General features: G+C 32.2%; 1 protein-coding gene across 2 annotated transcripts in view; it reads right to left on the minus strand.

Moving 5' to 3' along the window:
* Positions 1-1,310: 1,310 nt before the first annotated feature.
* Positions 1,311-21,524, minus strand: part of gpc6b (glypican 6b) — a 31,042-nt gene continuing 10,828 nt past the window's right edge. The window contains exons 4-9 of one of the 2 annotated variants that reach the window (XM_059499440.1): positions 21,320-21,485; positions 15,108-15,238; positions 13,407-13,529; positions 4,035-4,171; positions 2,990-3,165; positions 1,311-1,958 (exon numbers count right to left, since the gene is read on the minus strand). In XM_059499440.1, coding sequence (XP_059355423.1) covers positions 1,759-1,958; positions 2,990-3,165; positions 4,035-4,171; positions 13,407-13,529; positions 15,108-15,238; positions 21,320-21,485 — 933 coding nt within the window. In that variant the 3' untranslated portion in view covers positions 1,311-1,758. The remainder of the gene's footprint in view (positions 1,959-2,989; positions 3,166-4,034; positions 4,172-13,406; positions 13,530-15,107; positions 15,239-21,319; positions 21,486-21,524) is intronic. The other variant, XM_059499441.1, reaches the window with a different exon arrangement.

Below are 21,524 nucleotides of genomic sequence, written 5' to 3' on the forward strand. Positions count from 1 at the left end.
TACTGCTCAAGAAACATTTCAATAATTGTGCTGGCCAATATTTTTGTGGAAACAGTGATGCATTTTGTTTTTCAGGTTTCGCAGATGAATAGAAAGTTTAAAAGAACAGCATTTATTTATAATAAAAATCTGTTGTAACATTATAAATGTCTTAACTGTCACTTTTGATCAATTTAAAGCATCCTTGATGAACAAAAGTACTATTTTAACCAACTATATATATATATATATATATATATATATATATATATATACTGACCCCAAACATTAAAATGGCAGTGTGTTAAATCAGATTTGATCAATTACTGTATATGAAGACTGCTAGTATTGCATAAGTGAACGCTGAACTAATGAGTTAATATTATATGCAAAAAGGACATAATATGTGCATGAGAACTAAACGCTCTGTATTTGCAGACCGATTTATTTTCCCTCATTTCTCAGATCCTGTTCAAATAATCGTTTTAATTAATCTAGATATTCTCTTCCACGTTCATGAAAGCTATACCTGCATGAAAATGTAAAAAATCTGTGTGAGAAGAACACATAAGAAGACCTTAATAATCTTCAAAATATAGAAGATAAATGTGTTGCAGTTAAAGGTATAGTTCATTATTTCCTCTCCCTGTATAAATGCTATTGGTCTCAGCGGACACACAAAATATGACATTTTAAGAACTAAAATGCATTTTTCTTTTTACACAAAAACTGTCAATCTCCAAATTAAAAAAAGCATGAAGGTGGGGGGAGAGGGGGGGGGGGGTAAATGGTTTTGGGTGAACAATCACTTTAAAGGAATCGTTCAGGTTAAAAATGAAAATTTGCTGGAAATGTCCTCACCATCAGGCCATCCTATATACAGTCTGCAGAAGAGTTAGTTTATTCATCAGTTTTGGAGAAAAGTAGCATTGCATCAGTGTCTCATCAATGGATGCTCTGCAGTGAATGGGTGCCGTCAGAATGAGAGTCTGATAAAAACATCACAATAATCCACAAGTAAACCACAACACTCCAGTCCATCAGTTAACATCTGGAGAAGACAAAAGAAACTTCAAACCAATGCTTCCGGCTAAAATACAAATCCATACTCCATTATAAAACATTTCACCCAGAGAAAAGTCTGGTCTGAATCAAGAGAAATCTGCACCGATCAAGCACTGTTTACAAGCCAAAAGATCTCTAATCAAATCTGTGACTGGATTTTGATGTGAGACACAACAGGAGATGGACGTTTTCACTGGAGGAAGAGTTATTATGCACTCACATTTTAGAAGTGGTGAAGTTAAAAACATCTTAATGCTGGATGTGTTTCAGTTATTGTCTTCTCTAGATGTTCACTGATGGACTGGAGTGCTGTGGATTATTGTGATGTTTTTATCAGACTCTCATTCTGACGGCACCCATTCACTGCAGAGCAGCCATTGATGAGACACTGATGCAATGCTACATTTCTCCAAATCTGATGAAGAAACTAACTCATCCTGATCTTGGATGGCGCTAAGTGTGAGCACATATTCAGCAAATTTATATTTTTTAGGTAAACTATTCCTTTAATCTACTATACTGGAAATGTAACCAAAAAAAAAAAACCTTGACATCTTTCATATATCAGATGTGTAATGCTTACGGCCCTTTTGAAGAACTTCCATCATGCAAAACCTGCTGAATCGGGAAGAGTGGCCTCAAAGTCTTCAGACGGCTGAGATCAGTGTCCAGTCTGATATCAAACACAACAGTCTGTGTGGAGCTCAGTGGTCACTATCTCCAGTGCTCTTTCAATGCCAGCGCGCTCAGGACCAGCAGCAGCAGCAGTAGGTTGGGTTGGATGATGGAAGCAGAAGATGTTTCATCTGTTTTCTCTGCTACCTGAACAGGAGCGTCAGTGATGAAGGAGTCTGATTCAGTGACACATGTCTCAGTGCAGCCGCAGCCGCTGCCAGAAGCACTGCTCTCATCATCTGAGGCGCAAAATAACATATGAGCTCAAATAAATAGATCTGACTTCATGCAACTACCCTGAAGCAGACTGTATGTCAAAAGTCAAAGTTTTGGCAATGCAACACTATTTATGCCTTTTGGAAGCTACAATTATGATAGCATTAAGACGATGCATGCATAAAATCTCACTAAAATATTGTTTGATCAAGTTTATCTAAACACAGATAATAATTGCATTGCACTCTTGTTTGATGTTCCAATAATAGTGTTAAACATACAATACAAATCCATGCAATAAATCACATATCTGCTATTCTATAATTAAACAGGTTTAATACTGCTGCAAAATAAGTTTAAAATACTGTTTATATTTTAAATCAAACGCCTTATGAATTAAAATTGGTTAATAAGGTACATATGGGTTGAAAATACTACTATAATATCAGTTCATATGAATTAGAGGTTTATTGATATTTAATTTGATCTGATAAAATAATCATGTGTTTACTTCACTTCACTTCACTTCACTTCACTTCACATGAACAGAGAATTGTACTGATATTGGGTGAAATCTATATTATGTGTGTTAAATAATGCTCTTAGTTTCCTTACAATGACAGGACGTCTTGGAGAAGATACAAGAGTTTATGTTTAATCAAATACCAGATACAGTTTATTATGCAACCAAAATACTAATAAACAGGAGATTTTATGGAAATACAACAGGACTCTTATTTTGAAATGTCCGTGCATTACTATACGAGGGAGATAAAATATGCACTTTAAAATAATCTACACCTTATTAGAAAATAAAAACACAGTATTAACATAATTCATCAACAGTATATCATAAGCAAGTACTCTGTCATAAATGTGCAGTATTCATTGATTGCGATCTGCTCTGAAAGTGTGAGTCTGTAGAATGTGCCTCATTTTGGTAACTTATTTCTATCAAGCAACTTTTTTTACCAGTGCAGACATCAAAAGCCTAAAACACAATAAATCTGAGCGTGCCATGATGAAATCATTATTAAAATACAACGTGACTTACTGGAGTCCTGAAAGTAGATGTCATTGCCATCGTAAGCGTTCTTGAGTTTGGTGGTCATCACCTTGAGAGCCATGATCTGCTGTCGAATCAGAGTGTCCGGTCTGGAAATGTCCACGCCCACCTCCGGGTTATTCACTTGATTGGTCAGGCCATCTTTCAGAACCTCAGGGACGTATCTGAAAAAAAAAATGTCCCAATTTCCTTCCTAAGTGCATTTTTGACTATCAATAATCCATATATAATGCAGCATAAATAATCATATAAACATGTCACGCTAACTCTGGCAAGTGCATACACCTTATACCAGTGTGTGAACAATATTATAGATTTTTTTTTATTGATATTTTAAATTAACTTTTATTTGTTCATTTTATATTTTTTTTACTTATGTGTTTTGGTCATTTTTATTTAATTGTTTTTTTTTTGTTTTTTTTTACTAAATTCCATTTAGTAATTTTAGCACTTGAACTTTTAAAAAAATATAATATAATATAATATAATATAATATTTTAATAATATTATTAAAATATTATATTAATATTATTAGTTTTGTGCATTACAATTACAGACAATAATTCGGTAAAAAAAACAAATTTTATCGTTGCCCAGCACTAATAATAATGCAGTATTTATTAAACTGTATAATAATTATATTTAATATCCACAATTTTTATCTTCACAAGAGAACGGTATCCAATAATGAAAAACTAATTTCAACTAGTTAAAGGGGTCACATAATAATTTTCTAAAATAATATTTTTTTATGATTTTTTTTTTTTTTTTTTAAATAGTCTTTTTTTTTTTCACTAGAGATGAGGTTTGGGGGAGTTCAGTATGGGTTCAGAAAGTTACAGCATGTTTCAGAGTTCAGTAAACTCTTTTAAAAACAAACAAACGAGGAGATCATTGAGAAGAGCATCTCCAGATCTTCTTCATAAGAGCTGTGCTCTGTCTGCCACATCACAAAGTAGATATGTAGACTATGTCTAGATCTATTCTGCAATGAATCCACAGCTGTGCAGATGCTGGATTCCAGATGTTTTACCTGCCCTTCTTGTGTCCGTTCCAGCAGTCGTCCTCGGTGCTTTCTGCAGCCGCCACATGCTCCTCCTGACAGAAGGCCTCAGGAAGTGAAGACCAGAACTTCCTGAACTTCTTCAGCTTCTCCTTGACATCAGTCACCTGGAGGATGGCAGAAAGACGACCGCTGAATCAACGGTAAGCCACTGAACGCTGCACACGAGGCAAATGTTTGGATGTACATCAGTTTGGACACGTCTACTCATTCTTTATTATGACTATTTTTACGATTTTAGAATAAAAGCACCATGAAAACTATGGAAACTTTAAATTAATGTCCACGAAGAATCATGTAAATCTGTCAATTATTTATTAAGACTCAAAAACCTTAAATGAAAACTTCATATTTCATAAACAAAGATTTCAAGCATTTTCAGCCTTTGGACGATATTTGAAGGCCTCTTAATATGTGCTACTTCTGTAACGTTAAAGCTTCTCTTTTTATTTACAGAAACTACGATATGTCTATACTTTACAAAATTAAATCATTAAAATAATTAAAATCCAGAAGTTTCAAGTCTTGTCATTTTAGTATGATTGAAAAAAAAGTAATAGTTTTTTATTAATAGTTTAAATTAATTTCCTGTTTCCATTTTAGTTAATTTTGTTGTTTTTATAATTTGATCATTATATATATATATATATAAATTATATTTAATTTAATTTATTCTATTTTTGTTAGTAATCAAGTTAAACTATATTAAAATGAGAAATATTGCTTTGGCAACTAGATTAAATAAAATAAGTACTTTTTTATGTACGTATTTTACTTTTATTTTAAACAAACAACAAAAACAAAAAATGTATATAAAATAATATAATATAAAAAAGAAAGTATTTTTTTAAATGTCGGTTAATTGTTGTTCATTTGCATAACTTTTCAAGGTCTAGAAAACACTTTTCAAATTCCCCTCAAACAGTAAATCCAAGTTTTCAAAGTCCATTTCTTAAAGAATTCAGTAAAGTCAGTGTCCAATATTTTGACTGATTCTGTACATAGAAAATGAACACGTCACTCATTATTCAGGACTGAAGAGATCTTAAGAATCAATCCAGAGTAATGCATGAAGATCTTCAGCACTAGAGGGCGCAGGTGATTCACTTCCTGTAGTGAGTACATCAGTCAGGTAATGATGCTAATACTGTACACACCAGAACAGCTGAGGTCTGGATTTCCACTGATCTGTGCTCACATCATATTAATAATGATATATGGTATAAGATATGGTAAATAAGTTTTTTTGGGGGGCTAAACCATTCCTTTGATATTTGTTTTTAACACAAATATTAACAAAAAAACAGTCATAGGGGTCAATTGTTTGAAATTGAGATTAATGCATCATCTGAAAGCTGAATAAATCATCTTTCATTGATGTCTGGTTTGTTAGGATAGAACAATGTTTGTCTGAGATACAACTATTTGAAAATCTGGAATCTGAGGGTGCAAAAAAATCTAAATATTGAAAGAATCATCTTTAGAGTTGTCCAAATGAAGTCCTTAGCAATGCATATTACTAATCAAAAATTAAGTTTTCATATATTTATCGTAGGGAATTTACAAAAAATCTTCATGGAACATGATCTTTACTTAATATCATAATGATTTTTGGCATAAAACAAAAATTTATAATTTTGACGAATACAGTGTATTTTTGGCTATTGCTAATATACCCTTAAAAGACTTAAAGACTGCTTCTGTGCTCCAGGGTCACATTTAACAAGTATTGACTAAAGTGACCTACATTAAAGAAACATCACACCATAGGACTAGATTTCTGATCCTGCCAGACATAAGAAAAAAAAGAAATACTGCAAAAATTAACTAAATTTATGATATGTCCAGTTGCTTTGAAATAAATAATTTGACCCAATAATGCATCATTAAACATGGCTCAAATGCTAACTTTACTAGTTCATTAGAACTAGAAAAATCTGAAAAAAGAGGGACAGACAGAAAGGATGGAGAGACAGACATGACAGAAATATCTTCAATAACAACTCTTTCTCCATAATCCAGTTTCCCTAAAATGATAAATGTACTACAAAACAGTACCATACCTTGATTAATCACAGTAAAGACAGACAACTGTTTTGTATACACATTTTTTTTTTTTTAAATGCAATTAAATATTCAAATGATGCATTATTTGGCATACATTAAATAAGATAAATCTGAAAGCCAGGTTCAAAATTCTTGTTTAATTATTAAAACTAGCTGTGTTTGTGGAGGGTTTTAACTCTCGTGCTGCTGCTTGATAAGTGACAAGGGGAAGCGCTTGACATGAGCCAGTTAATGTCGTACAGCAGGAGCGAAAGTCTTTCACAGCGAGAACTCAACAAACTCCCAAAGTCACCTGCGTGAGAACAGAGAGAGGATCATCTGCTGCTTCACACACCTGATAAAACTTTAGCTCTCTGGAGCATTGTATCTGCTTGCAAGTAAACCTTGTAAGCGCTGTATGTTTCTAAGACACCATAAACCTGCATCTCAGATTGATGCACAAGTTTTCTAGTTGCAAACAAGTGACTTTGCATTGCATTGAAAGTTGCATTGCACGACTGACCAAGTGAAATGAAATGCAGCGTAAAACTGAATAATGTCATAATGAATACTGAAAATGACAACATAACTGTACACTACTGTTCAAGAGTTTGGGCATTTTTTTAAGAAATTAATATTGTTATTCTTTAAGGATGCATTAAATTGATCAAAAGTCGTGACTTTTTTTTAATTCTATGAAAGATTATATTTCTAATAAATGCTGTTCTTTTGATCTTTCCATTCATCTGTGAATCCTGAAAATTATAATGTATCACAGTTTCCACTAAAATATTAACAGTTCTCAACATTGATAATAATCAGAAATATGTATTGAGCAGCAAATCAGCATATTAGAAGGATTTCTGAAGATCATGTGACACTGAAGACTGGAGGAATGATGCTGAAAATACAGCGGAGCATCACAGAATTAAATTACAGTTTATAATATATTCAGATAGAAAACAGCTGTTTAGATACTATTAACATTTGACTATTTTTGATGTACTTTTGATCAAATAAATGCAGCATCGGAGAATTTAAGTGTCATGTCGAACTTTTTATTAGTTACTCGTTAATTAATCGTTTTAATTTATCAACCCACCACCAGATGACAGTTTATTAATGCAACTATTTCAAGCAGAGAAGTTGTGTAAAATAAAGCTGATTAAAGTGAGGCTTCACGCTGTTTCTGGAGTAACTGCTGTGCAAGTGTCCTCTCAGAACGGCCCGTCTGCTCTTTTGAGGTGCAAAAACACCTAATCATAATGGAGACCGTGCTCCTCATTAGCTTACTGACAGATATAAAGTACAGCAGGACGTTTTCACAGCTGCCAAAACTACTATAGAAGCCACGCGGAAATACACACAGAGATGATTTCACACTCCATCAGCTGCAAAACTGTGTCTACACCAGAGACAAACAATATCACATTGTGAAAAGCAGGAATACATTACTTTTTAAAATGCATTCAAATAGAAAAGTTATTTTAAATGCACATTTTTTCTTTTATTAATGCAGCCTTGGTGAGCAGAAGAGACTGGTTACCGACCCCATACTTTTAAACACATGTAAGATTAGAAATTTGCATTGGATTTACATTGTAGTTCATGTGGCAAAAGATTGTGGGTTCAATTCCCAGGGTACACATGTTAGCTTAAAAAAAAACAAAAAAAAAAAAAATTTATATCCTGAATGCACTGTATAAATGCATCTGCTAAATGCATAAATGTAGAACAAACGGTTTGGATACAGTGAAAAATTATAAATAATATAAATTTGGACAGGCTAGAAAATAATGTAGCTAGGCATAAAGAAATATGAACATTAATATTATTAAATTCAAAAACAAAAACAAATAGAATTAAATAAATATATGAAGACTTTAAGTCTGTCTGAGATTTATTTATCTTTTAAATGGGCATTTTGTATCAGGTCCAGGACCTTCACTTCACATTTAAACAGTTATTGGTCAGTTGTTGAATGCCTTAGTTAAAAAATGCACTATATATATATATATATATATATATAGTTTTTTTTTTTTATAGGAGCCTGTAAAAAAAATAGAAAAAAAAAAGAAGAATATTTTTTAGATGGACTAGCATTTGATGTTTTTGCATTTAAAGTTTTCAAATATAAATAATATAAAAAATAAACAATAAAGTAAAATAAATAAAAACAAATAGATAAAATGGAATTAAACATATAATGACAAGTGAATAAATCATATCTAAACTTAAAAAAATTAATATACATAAATAAAATTATCCATCGTTGATGTTTTGCAAGTGTCCAGGGTTAAAAGGGTCAAATGAAATGATATATTTCCCTGTCTATAGTTTCTGACTTCACATTGTGCACAGCAGCATTCACTAGAGCTTCATCTGTACGATCAGTCATTTCACAATCGCTGTCTTTAACCTGCACCCACATGAAAATCAATGTCTGCTGTACATGCGGCTCTTCAAACGTGATCAATACGTCAATAATTGCTCCTGAATATCATCAGTCGCTGACTAAAAACAAGACATGGGTTGGTTTCTACCGATGAATGTTTGGCCAACGCTGTTTGTCAGGCTGCAATCAGCAAAGTACAAAATATGCCTTTAAATAAACACAATCTAAACAGATCCAACCTCGTCATGTTTACTTTTGTGCGGTGAGTTCGGAAAGTGATGATTATGCTCATGCGTCTCTAACGCAGATCTGCTTATTTGAGCTTGAGTAAATAAAAACACGGCCAGAAAAAAAAGAAAGAAAGAAAGAAAGATGAATGACCTGCACTGTGTGCCTGAAAAAAAATGCTATTTTAATGCACTGTAGTGTTTCAGAAAATAATGCTTTTTGTCATTGCATTCATTCCATAGCATCATAAAACTACAGGCAATTTTTTAAATATTTTAAAAAAGCATTTTTCAAAGTGTTATATTTATGCCTTTATTATATAAATCTAGACCAGAGTCGAGCAGGTCACTAGTTTTGAACATCAATGTTTGTCCCTCTGTGTTTATGGCCTGTTATTAAATCATACAAGTTTTACATAATTATGACGTTTGATTCATTATTGTGCATTTCGACATTCAATTCAATGTAGTAGCTAAATATTTAAAAATGAAAAATATTACAGCCATTTAAATAAAAACATAATACAGTATAATATAAAACTATATATATTATAAAACTGATAATGTGAATACTATATAAATGCGATATATGCATATATTAAACCATATATAATTAATCGCGATTAATCGCATGCAAAATAAAAGTTTATGTTTAAGTAAATTTATGTGCGTTTACTGTGTATATTTATATAAATACACACACATGCAGTATATATTTAAAAAATATATATATTTACATGTGTATACATTTATATATTTAGATTCTTATATTATATATAGCTATATTTAATATAGAAAACATTTCATAAAATAATACATGCTTGTGTTTGTATTTATATACCAGATCATATTTTGTACTCTATTAGAGAAAACTGCCCAGAAGTCATTTAAAACATTTTAAAGCAAAAAAAAAAGCCAATGTAGATGCAATACTGACTAAACTGATGTAAATAAGAGCAGCAGCAATATCCCAAACCTCCAGACAAGCAGCCTCTGCAACTCTATCATCTCTATTGACGAAGTGCGGCTGCCGTTTATGGAGGCCGGTGTTCAGTTTCTTGAGTTTGGCGACACGAGGCGCCGAATTAGCAGCAGAGATCTGGATTTGAGCCTCACAGATCCAATCAAGCATCATGTGCAATTCATTTCCACCTCTGTAAGAGCAGCACGAGCGCTCAGGAGCTCAGCGTAATGCACACGAGAGCATCGGGTTGCAGAAATCCAGAGACATTTCTCATGCTGCACATAAACCATCCCAGTGATTAAATCTGTGCAACTGCTCCAGTTTCCTATCGAGCAACCAACAAAACTCCTGGACTGACTGAGTTTATTAATATGACTGATGAGTGCTGATCTATATATATGTATATATATGCATGTGTGTATATTTATGTACACATAATAAACATACACAGCACACACACATATATTCTGTAAACAAAACGTTTTATTCTTGATGCTATTAATTAATCATTTTACAGGAGTAATATAATATATATATATATATATATATATATATATATATATATATATATATATATATATATATATACACACATATATATATACACACATATATATATATATATATATATATATATATATATATATATATATATATATGTATATATATATATATATATATATATATGTATGTATATATATATATATATATATATGTATGTATATATATATATATATACATATATATATATATATATACATATATATATATACACACATATATATATACACACATATATATATACACACATATATATATACACACATATATATATACACACATATATATATATATATATATATATATATATATATATATATATATATATATATATATATATGTATATATATATACACATATACATATATATATATATATATATATATATATATATATATATATATATATATATATATATATATATATAGTATTTATTTATTTTATTTAAATGTGTGTGTTAATATATTCTTATTAATATTTCTATGTCTACTATAAACTATATTGACATTTAAAAAAACTGACAAAAACACATAACAAAATTACAACAACAAAAAATAACAATAATAATAATAATTCAATATATATTTTTTCACTTAAATTAATAAAATGAGCATTTTTAACTTAAAATAATAAATATGATAAACTTAAGTTGCTTTAAAAAGCTAGTTGCAAAGGCAACATTTCTCATGTTCATTCATTTTTGTCTAAATATAAAATATACATTTTCAATTAGATTTCATATTGCAACCAAAATCATAAAATTTTTATATGTATAATGTCGATGTATAACATTATACAAAAAAATAAAAATAAAACATTAAAAAATTATAAAAAACTATACTGACATCAAAAAAGAAAAAAAATGAACTCAAAAATAAAACCTAACTCTTCAGATCCAGTCAGATGAGTGAGGGTTTTGAAGCCATTAGCAAACACACAAGAGGAATCAGACATGGTGAGGTGTAACGCTGCACCTCCTCAGAGACGCTCTGTAGATCAAGACACTGCAGCACGCTATGAGCTTCTCAACTGGACATTAATGCAACTTTGAGTGTAATATGAAAGAAAGGGATATCATGATGAATGCATAACAATATGCATGTAATTATGATGTGAAATTATGTTTCATGAGACGTGTCCCAGTGTTATTGTAAAATTTTATTATAATACTTAATGATTTTATTTCAGGTTATATATACTTTAGTGATTAGATATGTTTTAAATGATTGGATTTTTGTGAGATATATGCAGGGTCTAAACAGAGACGAGCCAGAGCTCAGATCCTCAGAAACATATCTGAGATGCATGGCACACGAGTCAAGCAGCGCTGACACACTGAGCAGAGCAATACATATCAGGCAACTCTTACACTGTGTTGCATGACTTTCCACACAATCCTCTGGCAAGCATTTGAAAAGAGGGAGAGAGAGAGAGAGATAAATGCATTATATATGCTGTCCAAAATACTGAGACTTCTGTTCTTTTGTTTTTCAACTAAATAAGAAAAACATAACTAAAATATGCATATGTGCGTGTGTTTGTGTGTGTGTTATATATGTGTTTGTATTTTTATATTGTTTAAAAAAATAAAAAGTTTAAGCATTTTTTTGCATATTTTCAGCAAGGACGCATTAAATTGATCAAAAATCTGAGTAAAGACATTTATAATGTTGCAGTAGATTTCTATTTCAAATAAATGCTGTTCTTTTGCACTTTCTATTCCTGTTAATCCTGAAAAATAAATTATATCACAGTTTTAATAAACATATTGTGCAGCACAACTGTGTTCAACACTGATAATAATCAGAAATGTTTCTTGGGCAGTAAATCATCATATTTTCATGATTTCTGAAGATCATGTGACACTGAAGACTGGAGGAATGATGCTGAAAATACAGCGGAGCATCACAGAAATAAATTATATTGTTGCATATATCCACATAGAAGACAGCGATTTTGAATGATAATAATATTTCACTATTTGTACTGGTTTTTAGAACAAATAAAAGCAGCCTTGGTGAAGCAGAAGAGACTTCTTTCAAAAACATAAAAAAAAATTACAAGTTAAAAAATATGACACATAACTGAACCAAGTTATAGAAACAGTAAGATTTACAGTATGTGCACAACCTTGACAACAACAATTGTAAATATTTTTAGGCTGTCATGCAGCAGTCGATATGCAAGCAAACACCAATCAATAGAGTCTTTACTAAACTCACGAGAAAACAAGAATTAATTTAGCCATCAACATGAACGAGAGTCTGCTATCAGCTTCAGCTTCGTCTCAAAACCTAGTGTGCTGTCTACATAGACAGTATTTCAAGACATCTTTAATGTGATTCAAAGGCAAAATGTCTGCAGTTATTTAAGATTCCCCATTTTAATACAGCATCACATCTTCTAATATTTCTGAATGTCTCTTCTGCTCAACAAGGCGTCATTTATTTGTGTCCCTGGAGCACAAAAGCAGTCTGAAGTCTCTGGGGTATATTTGAAGCAATAGCCAACTATACATAGTATGGGTCAAAATTAAAGATTTTTCTTTTATGCCAAAAACCATTAGGATATTAAGTATCATCATATCAGCATGTTCCATGGAGATATCTTGTAAATTTCCTACCGTAAATATATCAAAACTTAATTTTTGATTAGTAAAATTGTCATTTGGACAACTTTAAAGGTGATTTTCTTAGTATTTTATGAAAAGGATTGTATCTCGGCCAAATATTGTCCGATCATAACATCAATTGAAAGGTTATTTATTCAGCCTTTAGATGATGCATAAATCACAATTAAAAACAACTGACCCTTATGACTGGTTTAGTGGTCCAAGGTGACGTTTGATCAAACATTACAGTAAAAATTGTGAAATATTTTTACAATTTAAAAAAGTTGTTTTCAATGTGAATCTCTGTTAAAGTGTAATTTATTCCTGTGATGCACAGCTGTATTTTCATCATCATTCCTCCAGTCTTCAGTGTCACATGATCATTCTAATGTTCTTTCTCAACATTCTAAAAGTCTTTAATGTCACGTTGGAACACTTTAATGCACCCTTGTTGAATAAAAGCACTAAAGTCTCCTGCAGGCAGCTCAGGAGGTTTGAGACAGCCGTGTTTCCCGCAAGACGCTGGATCTGCTCTTACCAGGCGGTCGAGGCGAGTGGCGGCCGCAGCGGTCGGAAGCTCCTCGGGGCTGTAGGGACTGAAGACGCCGCGAGCCGACCTGCTCATTCCTGAAGGCTTCGGCTGTCCACAACCTTGGAAAACCTGCAATTACACGGAGAGTTCGAGGAGTGCGTCTGCATTCGCTTGAGCGGAGAAACACAAACACGCTATTCTCACTCCAACATCACATGACGGGGGAAAACAATATGGTCACGTCCATCTCAGCTGGATCTAACGTGCCTAAAATCGGTTTCATTCTCAAACACATGTTATTTCATGGCTTTAAATCAGAGCTGTACACACCATACGAGGGAGAAATGTCATGCTTTAAATCACTGGAGTCTTTCACTGACCAATTCTTACATTTATTACATTGGCTCCACTAATGTTGCATATTTGTTTATATCTTGGCTGTAAATATGAACAAAACATATGGGTCGTTGATGCCAGCGCATTAGAGTTCAGGTTAATTTTTACATCAATATATAAGAGAAATCTGCATATAAATATACAGTTAGAGAACATTTTATATTTTGGATACATTTTTTATTAAGAGAACATTTTTAGTTTCAGATGAATTTTTATATGAACATACATAAGAAAAATGTCCATTTTAGGTCACTTTTATATGAATATATGAGAGAAAAATGTTATATTTATATGTCAATTTGAATATGAATAAATAAGAGGAAATCTATGTTTTTAAGTGAATTTTTATATGAATACATAAGAAAAAATATTTTATGTGAATTGTTATATGAATATATTAAAAAGAAAAATGTATATCTTTAAGTGAAGTTTTTATTTATGAAAACACGAGAAATATATATTTTGGGGTGAACACGTATGTGCGTGCGTGTGTGTGTGTGTGTGTGTGTGTGCGTGCATGTGTGTGTGTGTGTGTCATGACCAAGGTTATTAATTATACCTTAAGCTAGAACTAAAGTTAAAACCATAAATATTTTCACTTCTTAAAATAATAAAATAAAACGAATAGAAACTAAAAACAAAATCTATTTTGAAAACTAAAAAAAGAAAAGAAATAAAAACTAAAACAAAACAGTAAAATATTAAAAATTTAGAGTAATAAAATGAACATAACAATAAAATATTACTAGCTCAAAGTATTAAGAATAACTACTATACAGCAATGATACTTATACAACACTGTCCATGACTGACTTTTCTGAATTTGAATCAACTTTTCACATTCGCTAGCTCACTTTAAATGGACTTGCCATATAAAACCAACGCTTTACTTGTAGATGTCTCTGCATATTAAGGGATAAGAGAAAGTATTTTAACAACCGAAAAATGACACACATCACCTTCAACTATTCCAAGAAGCTGAAATCCCACGAGGGGGCCGAATAACAGCATCTCCTGTGATTTAAACCACGCTCGGACATTTTTTCTCCTCCAAAAACTGCAATTAGTGGCTGCGTCAGAAATGCAGAGAGATGCGGGAGACACATTTACTGGCCCGAGCACCGAGCTACAAATTTCTGACCATCCGCAACTATGCTGTTAAAAATAAGACTGGAAGCGGGATGAGAGGCTTCGGGTTCGGAGCTGAAGCCAGCGAGAGCCACAGATCATTTAATTCTAGGCTTGCTTGCTCAAGATGTGATATCTCAACATGATGATTATGGAGGAGTGCAGCTGCTGGACGGGACATACTTGATAGGAGAGCTGCATGCTGTTCTCCTGCATGTTCATGATGGCTTCAGATATCTTCACATCGATGGGCTCCATGACGGACTCGATGTTGAAAGGTCCCTCCAGACGCTCTGTCACGAGCAGCATGGCATCTGTCACAACACACAAACCAGACGGACAGATTGTTTCTTATTTTATACTTTGACTAATGAATGCCATGCATTTGTTTAACAGCTTGAAACATTCATTATGAGCTTTCACACCAAACGGGTCACATTTCACCCCAAAATAAAAAAACTACCACAAGTGCCACGAAAAAAAAAAAGTTATTCTTAAAATAGGCTTTATTTTCTTTTGGGGGAAATAGAATTCCTAAAACTCTGCAAAAATTGGCCTCAAAATGTGGTTTAAGTATAATTTATTTAAAAAAATGTAAACGGTCCTTAAAAAAGCTTTATTTTAATTTTAAGCACAATATAACTTCCGAAAAAAAGTCCTTAAAATAATATAGTATTAAACTTTGTATATAAAAAAAAGAAACTAACAAATAACAAAGGCAACAATAATGGATCAATTGTCCTTAAAATAGCAGATAAAAGAAATAAATAGAAAAATAATTTTCTTTTTGGGCAAAACATAATAAAGGCAAAATAAAAAAAGGTCCTTAAATTGCCTTAATTTCTTTTTTGGCAAAATATAAAATATTCCTTAAAAAGGCTTTATTTCTTTAGCCATAATATAAATAAAAAATATACACATATGCACAAATGATCCTTAAAATAGGCTTATTTTGTTTTTAGGCAAAACATAATTTCTAAAAAACAAAATGCACAAAAAATTATTACAAATTGTCTTTACTTACAGACAAAATATAATTTTTCAAAAATGCAAACATTTCCTAAAATAGGCTTTTTTTTTTCTTTTAGGCAAAATATAATTTTAAAAAAAGTACGCTTTATTTTCATTGTAGGCAAAATATGATTTCTAAAAATAATTATGCAAATATGGTTCTTAGAATAACCTTTATTTTTTATTTTAGGAAAAATATCAATTCTAAAACAATGCAAAATTTTCTTTAAATAGCTAACATGTATTTTTATTTTTATTTTGAAGTTTATACTCAATTATGAAGATTCTTTTTTTTGAATCAATTAAATGTTGATTTATAACAAGAGTTGAGTGTGTTTAGAGGATGGATGGACAGAAAGCCTCTAATACGTACACAGGCCGTGCTAATGGCAGCTGACGTGGGTGTGGCAACACTTTTGTCCACAAATATGATGGAGGAGAACATTTAATTCACTTCAACATCTATTTTCCCAGGCGTGGACTGCATGTCTGAACACCCAAACGCCACAAAAACCTCCAAACATGATGTGGAGCTGGCATCAGCCGCACCAGACAACACGGCTCCACATCAGTCCTTCAGAGAAACTACAATCCAAGAGTATTTACATGTGTCAAACATAATATTAGAGGATATTCTGAAGAGGCTGTTTTTGTTCTTTCTTCTAAAAAGAACGAAAAATACACCAAAATCCCCCAAATTTGGTTTTGTCAATGAAAAGAGTCACTGGCAAACCTGCAGCGTCACATAAAATGCATACTTATAAAATGGTCCTTAAAAAGATTTATTTACTACACAGGCAAAATACGATACGTTTTTTTTTATTTTTTTATTGTCCTTAAAATAGTTTGTAAACAAAATATGATTCATTATATATATATATATATATATATATATATATATATATATATATATATATATATAAAGGAAAAATTATATTTCTTTTTATGCTAAATAAAAATTTCACAAAAAAATTTAAATACAAATATTTTCTGTTTAGGCAAAATATAATTTAAAAAAAATATGCAATGCATATTCTTATTAGGTAATATGTAATGTCTTATATTAAAAATAACACAAAATGTTCCTTAAATTGGCTTTATTTTAATTTCAGGCTAAATGAAATGAAAAAAGGTGCTAAAATGTGTTTCTATTTAGGAAAAAAGAGCTGTATTTAATTTTCAGGCTAAATATACCTTTTTTATTTAATATACCTATTTTATTAAGTGCATTTACAAATCTTTTCCTAGAGTCTGTCATTTCAATTTCATTCATTTTTTTTTTTATTTAAGCAGCAAAATAACGACTGCATTTCATTTAAGTTTACATTAAGAATGACAAATACTCATGTCCTTTCACGGCCAACTCCTTGCTCGGCTCTGCAGTGTTGTGTCAGTCTTCTTATAAAGCACTAATGTCTTATTCATGAGCATCTCTTCTCAGGGCACAGGAAATGTTTGGGTCTTGAATTTTCATGAATTGTGAAGTTGTGGCTAGATCCTGTTACCTAATGAAACAAATCGTGCGATTAAAAAGAAATGAGCAAATAAAATCAATAGGGATCCATTTACGGTTTGGTAACAAAGGACTGCAGAAAGGGCAAGACTAATTTGTGTGTTTGCCAAACACTAACAAGGGCGAAGATAAATGTGAACTACAACAAAGAACTGAACAGGGAAACATTATTTGTTTGCATTTTATAATTTTGTTGCTCTTAATACAGCTAGTAATAGCAGCCAAATAACCTAATAGCAAGCTGCTGTGATGTTCGTTAATCAAAGAACAAACGAGGAAATCAATAACTTTTGTAGCTTTAAGGATTTATCTATATTTAATTTAGAATATAGTGTTAGATAACTTTATTTAATTTCTGTATAGTTCCTACTTGCTGAAGGACACGGGTAAATATAACATTTATTATAATGGATATATGTGAAGATTGATTTAAGTTGACTTCGATTACATTTTTTTTTTTTTAAATCAGATACATGTTGAAATCGATAACTCTCAAATAATGTCGAATGGATATAGTCAATGGCTAAATATTAGAAGAAAAATAAAGATTTCCTAGTAGTACTTGAATTAGTGATACTCACCTTTGGTCATAAAAAAGATATCATTGAACAAATATAAAAAACATGTTTCAAAATTAATTTAAAGACTGAATGTGAAATTATAGATATATACAATTATTTTATTTAAAAACTGTAATGTTATGTGATTAATTAAAAAAAAAATTGCTATTTATGAATTTTTCTAATTGACTGACAGCACTTATTTCATTACATGCACTTCCACTAAAATATTTGCTGAATGTGCAGCTTGCAGCTTTTCTTAAATATTGGCATCTTGTAACACTCCGGACACATCTATTCTGCGTGTGCAGTGCAGCTCTCCACGATGAGCTGTTTGCTGAAAATAATTTGCATTTAATTTAAATTCAGCATATTGCCATGTCACTTCAGTTCTGTGAATGGAAGCTCGGCCGGACTAGAGCTCAATATCTATTTCTGTCGGCTCGGGACAATCCTGCCACAGTAACACTGGCACAACACACTGTGTTTGTGGGGCTGAGATTTCCCTAAGGACCATTAAAAAAAACACACACAAATGATTCAATAGATGCATGCAGTAAGAATACACTTGAATGTGAACAGCAGCTCACATTATTTGGTTTCAGAAGGATTCAATAGGAATAATTTAGTTCAGATGGATAATTTAATGTCTACTAGTCTTCTACAGTCAGTTTTCTCTTTTTTCTGAATAAATGTTGCTGGTTACTTAAAGCTAACATATTTATATCTAGCTAACTGGTTAAAGGAATAATATAAAATGCACTCAACCTCAGGTCATCCAAGATTAGGATGAGTTTGTTTCTTCATCAGATTTGGAGAAATGTAGCATTGCATCAGTGTTTCATCAATGGATGCTCTGCAGTGAATGGGTGCCGTCAGAATGATGATAAATACATCACAATAATCCAAAAAACAAGTTTAAATAACGCTTCCTTATTATTGAAGCGACAGTTAAAGTTAGAAATGTCTTAATGATGGGTATTTATTCTTAAGAACGTGGAGCTTTTGGTTTTTTAAGATGTTAACCGATGGACTGGAGTGCTGTGGATTATTGAGATGTTTTTATCAGACTCTCATTCTGACGGCACCCATTCACTGCAGAGCAGCTGCACTGAGACACTGATGCAATGCTACATTTCTCCAAATCTGACGAAGAAACAAACTCATCCTGATCTTGGATGGACTGAGGGTGAGTACATTTTAATTAAATTTTCAATTTCATTACTCCATTAACAACAGGTCCAAATTAAAGGCACAGATACCCGAAGGAAACTCCCATCATCCCTTTGCAAATTATTGTTTGCGATGGCAGTCAGGTTTGAGAATAATTCCCATCGATATGACTCTGGGTCCAGGGTTACACCAGTCAACCAGACGTCCCCGTCCAGCCAAGTCATTTGAACACAGACCACTCTATGGAAGCAATGTTAAAAACGTCCCACAATGCCTATCTAAGCCAAACCCAAGCACTGCCCAAGATCTGCCTGGAATAAACAGAGAGAAAACATCCTAAACTGTCTTCTTAGCATGAGCTTGAAACAACAGCTGGTCACTGAATGCTCTTATATGTTGAAGTACGTTGCTGTAAAATCAACAGAGAACAGGTCAGGTTTATTGGCACAGATTCTTGCACATTGACAGGAAATGTAAAAATGTTTAAATCTGTCATTATTTATTCAATCTCATGTTGTTTCAAACCTGAATGCTGTTATTTCTTCAGTGCAACACAAATGCACTCAAAAATGAATCAGAGCATAGTTATTGTTAAGCACTTCCATGTGTTTGATTTTATAACTAATCATGTTTCCAAAATCATTAGTTTAAATTCTTCAGAATAAGCATTAACCTGTTAATTGTGAAATCTAATTTAAGACAATACACTACAGGTGAACAGGATGAGAAAAGTTACTTATAGATTACAATACTATAGTCTTTTAATCACACTACATTAAGACAATGGTATGGCAATGCTATGCTTAAATATGCAAATGAGCATTATCTATTTAAATATGCACTAAATTACATACATTTCCGAAATCTACATCTGAACACTGAATGAAGTCAATTATGTGTCCATCTGTGGCTGGAGATGCGAAAGGAGGAACAGACAAAATGATTCAGTTGAGTGAGTCATTTACGGTAGAATCGAATCGCTCAGATTGATTCAAACTTGTCACTTCGATGAATCAGTTCAAGCGATTCACTAGCAAAACCCAGATCTAAAGAACCATTCATACTTGAATTTCGACATGGCATGTATAATGATAGGTGAAACTTCTGAGTTGGAGTGAACTGTACTAAAGTGAACTAGAGCAGGTTTCTGGCTTATGTCGCTGTGATTCGCAGGGAAGCTGTTGGAAGAGGAATAAAAGCGCTCAGGTCTTGAGCAGGTTTGTGGGTGTTCGCTGTCAGTCACACAACCAGCGGTTTGACTTACAGCATGCATGTCATTTACTGCTTCACAGCTTCTCCAGATTCATATTACAGAGAGGCAGTAAAATCAACTGTTTCGACTCTAAATAGCACAGAAAGTGTTTTAAATGCGGAGCTAAACATTACGTCACTTCTGAGTCGGGATGGGAATCGTAAGAAAGTAGGGCTGGTCGATATGGCCAAAAATATAATATTAATATCAATGGCAAAAGAAAATGCATGTTTGTTAGACCTCGAGAATGAATGTTAACTTAACTTGTTTGTTCACAATTAAACTACACCGAGTAAGATCTTTTTCATTTAGGGTCCCATGAAATCATTTTATTTCCTAAAAACTGAAAATGTGTGAAAATATCTATTTGGATTCCTGTGTTTTATGATTCAATACAAATTTATACTCTACAACGGTGTCTAACATAATGACTTCAGAAAACTTTTAACAGTTCTAGCAATCTTTTAAACTTCATCAATCAAATTAATTTACAACAAAACATTGCATTTTTGTCAAATAAGATGCTGCTCAACAGAACTGTGTCCATTAAAACATGATGGAAATCATAATTTGGTTATATGATATTCTGTTATGATTACTATTATTTTGAGATTAACATTTTAGTGTACAATAGTAATAAAAATAGTAAAGCTGGTCTGAAATAACATGTGATGGAAGCAAAATAGCCTAAAATCATGCAATTTACCAATGCATGAAAAAAGTAAACCAACCGCCTCATTCTTTCACACATGCAACGACTGGCTATGAACCAGAACCTATCATCTTTATTAACATATTTTATCACGATCTCATCATCCCAGCCCGATAAGAAAATCAACAACTCCGGTGCTGACATGTGCTTAATTGGGTATGAAGAGGCTCTTACCGATGTATTTCGTCCACTCTGGGTCCAGATCGGCCTGATTGGCCAGGCAGCCCTTCATCACATTCAGACAGTAGTTGTTGCAGGGCTTCAGTGTGAACAGACCCTGACAGTACGAGCAGAAGAGCATTTTAGTGAAGCCGCTGACGCACGCTGAGCTCATGGTGACCTGCGGACAGAAGATCACACACGCAGTTCATTTGATGCA

This window comes from Carassius carassius, chromosome 19, assembly GCF_963082965.1.
Source record: "Carassius carassius chromosome 19, fCarCar2.1, whole genome shotgun sequence".
NCBI lineage: Eukaryota > Metazoa > Chordata > Actinopteri > Cypriniformes > Cyprinidae > Carassius > Carassius carassius.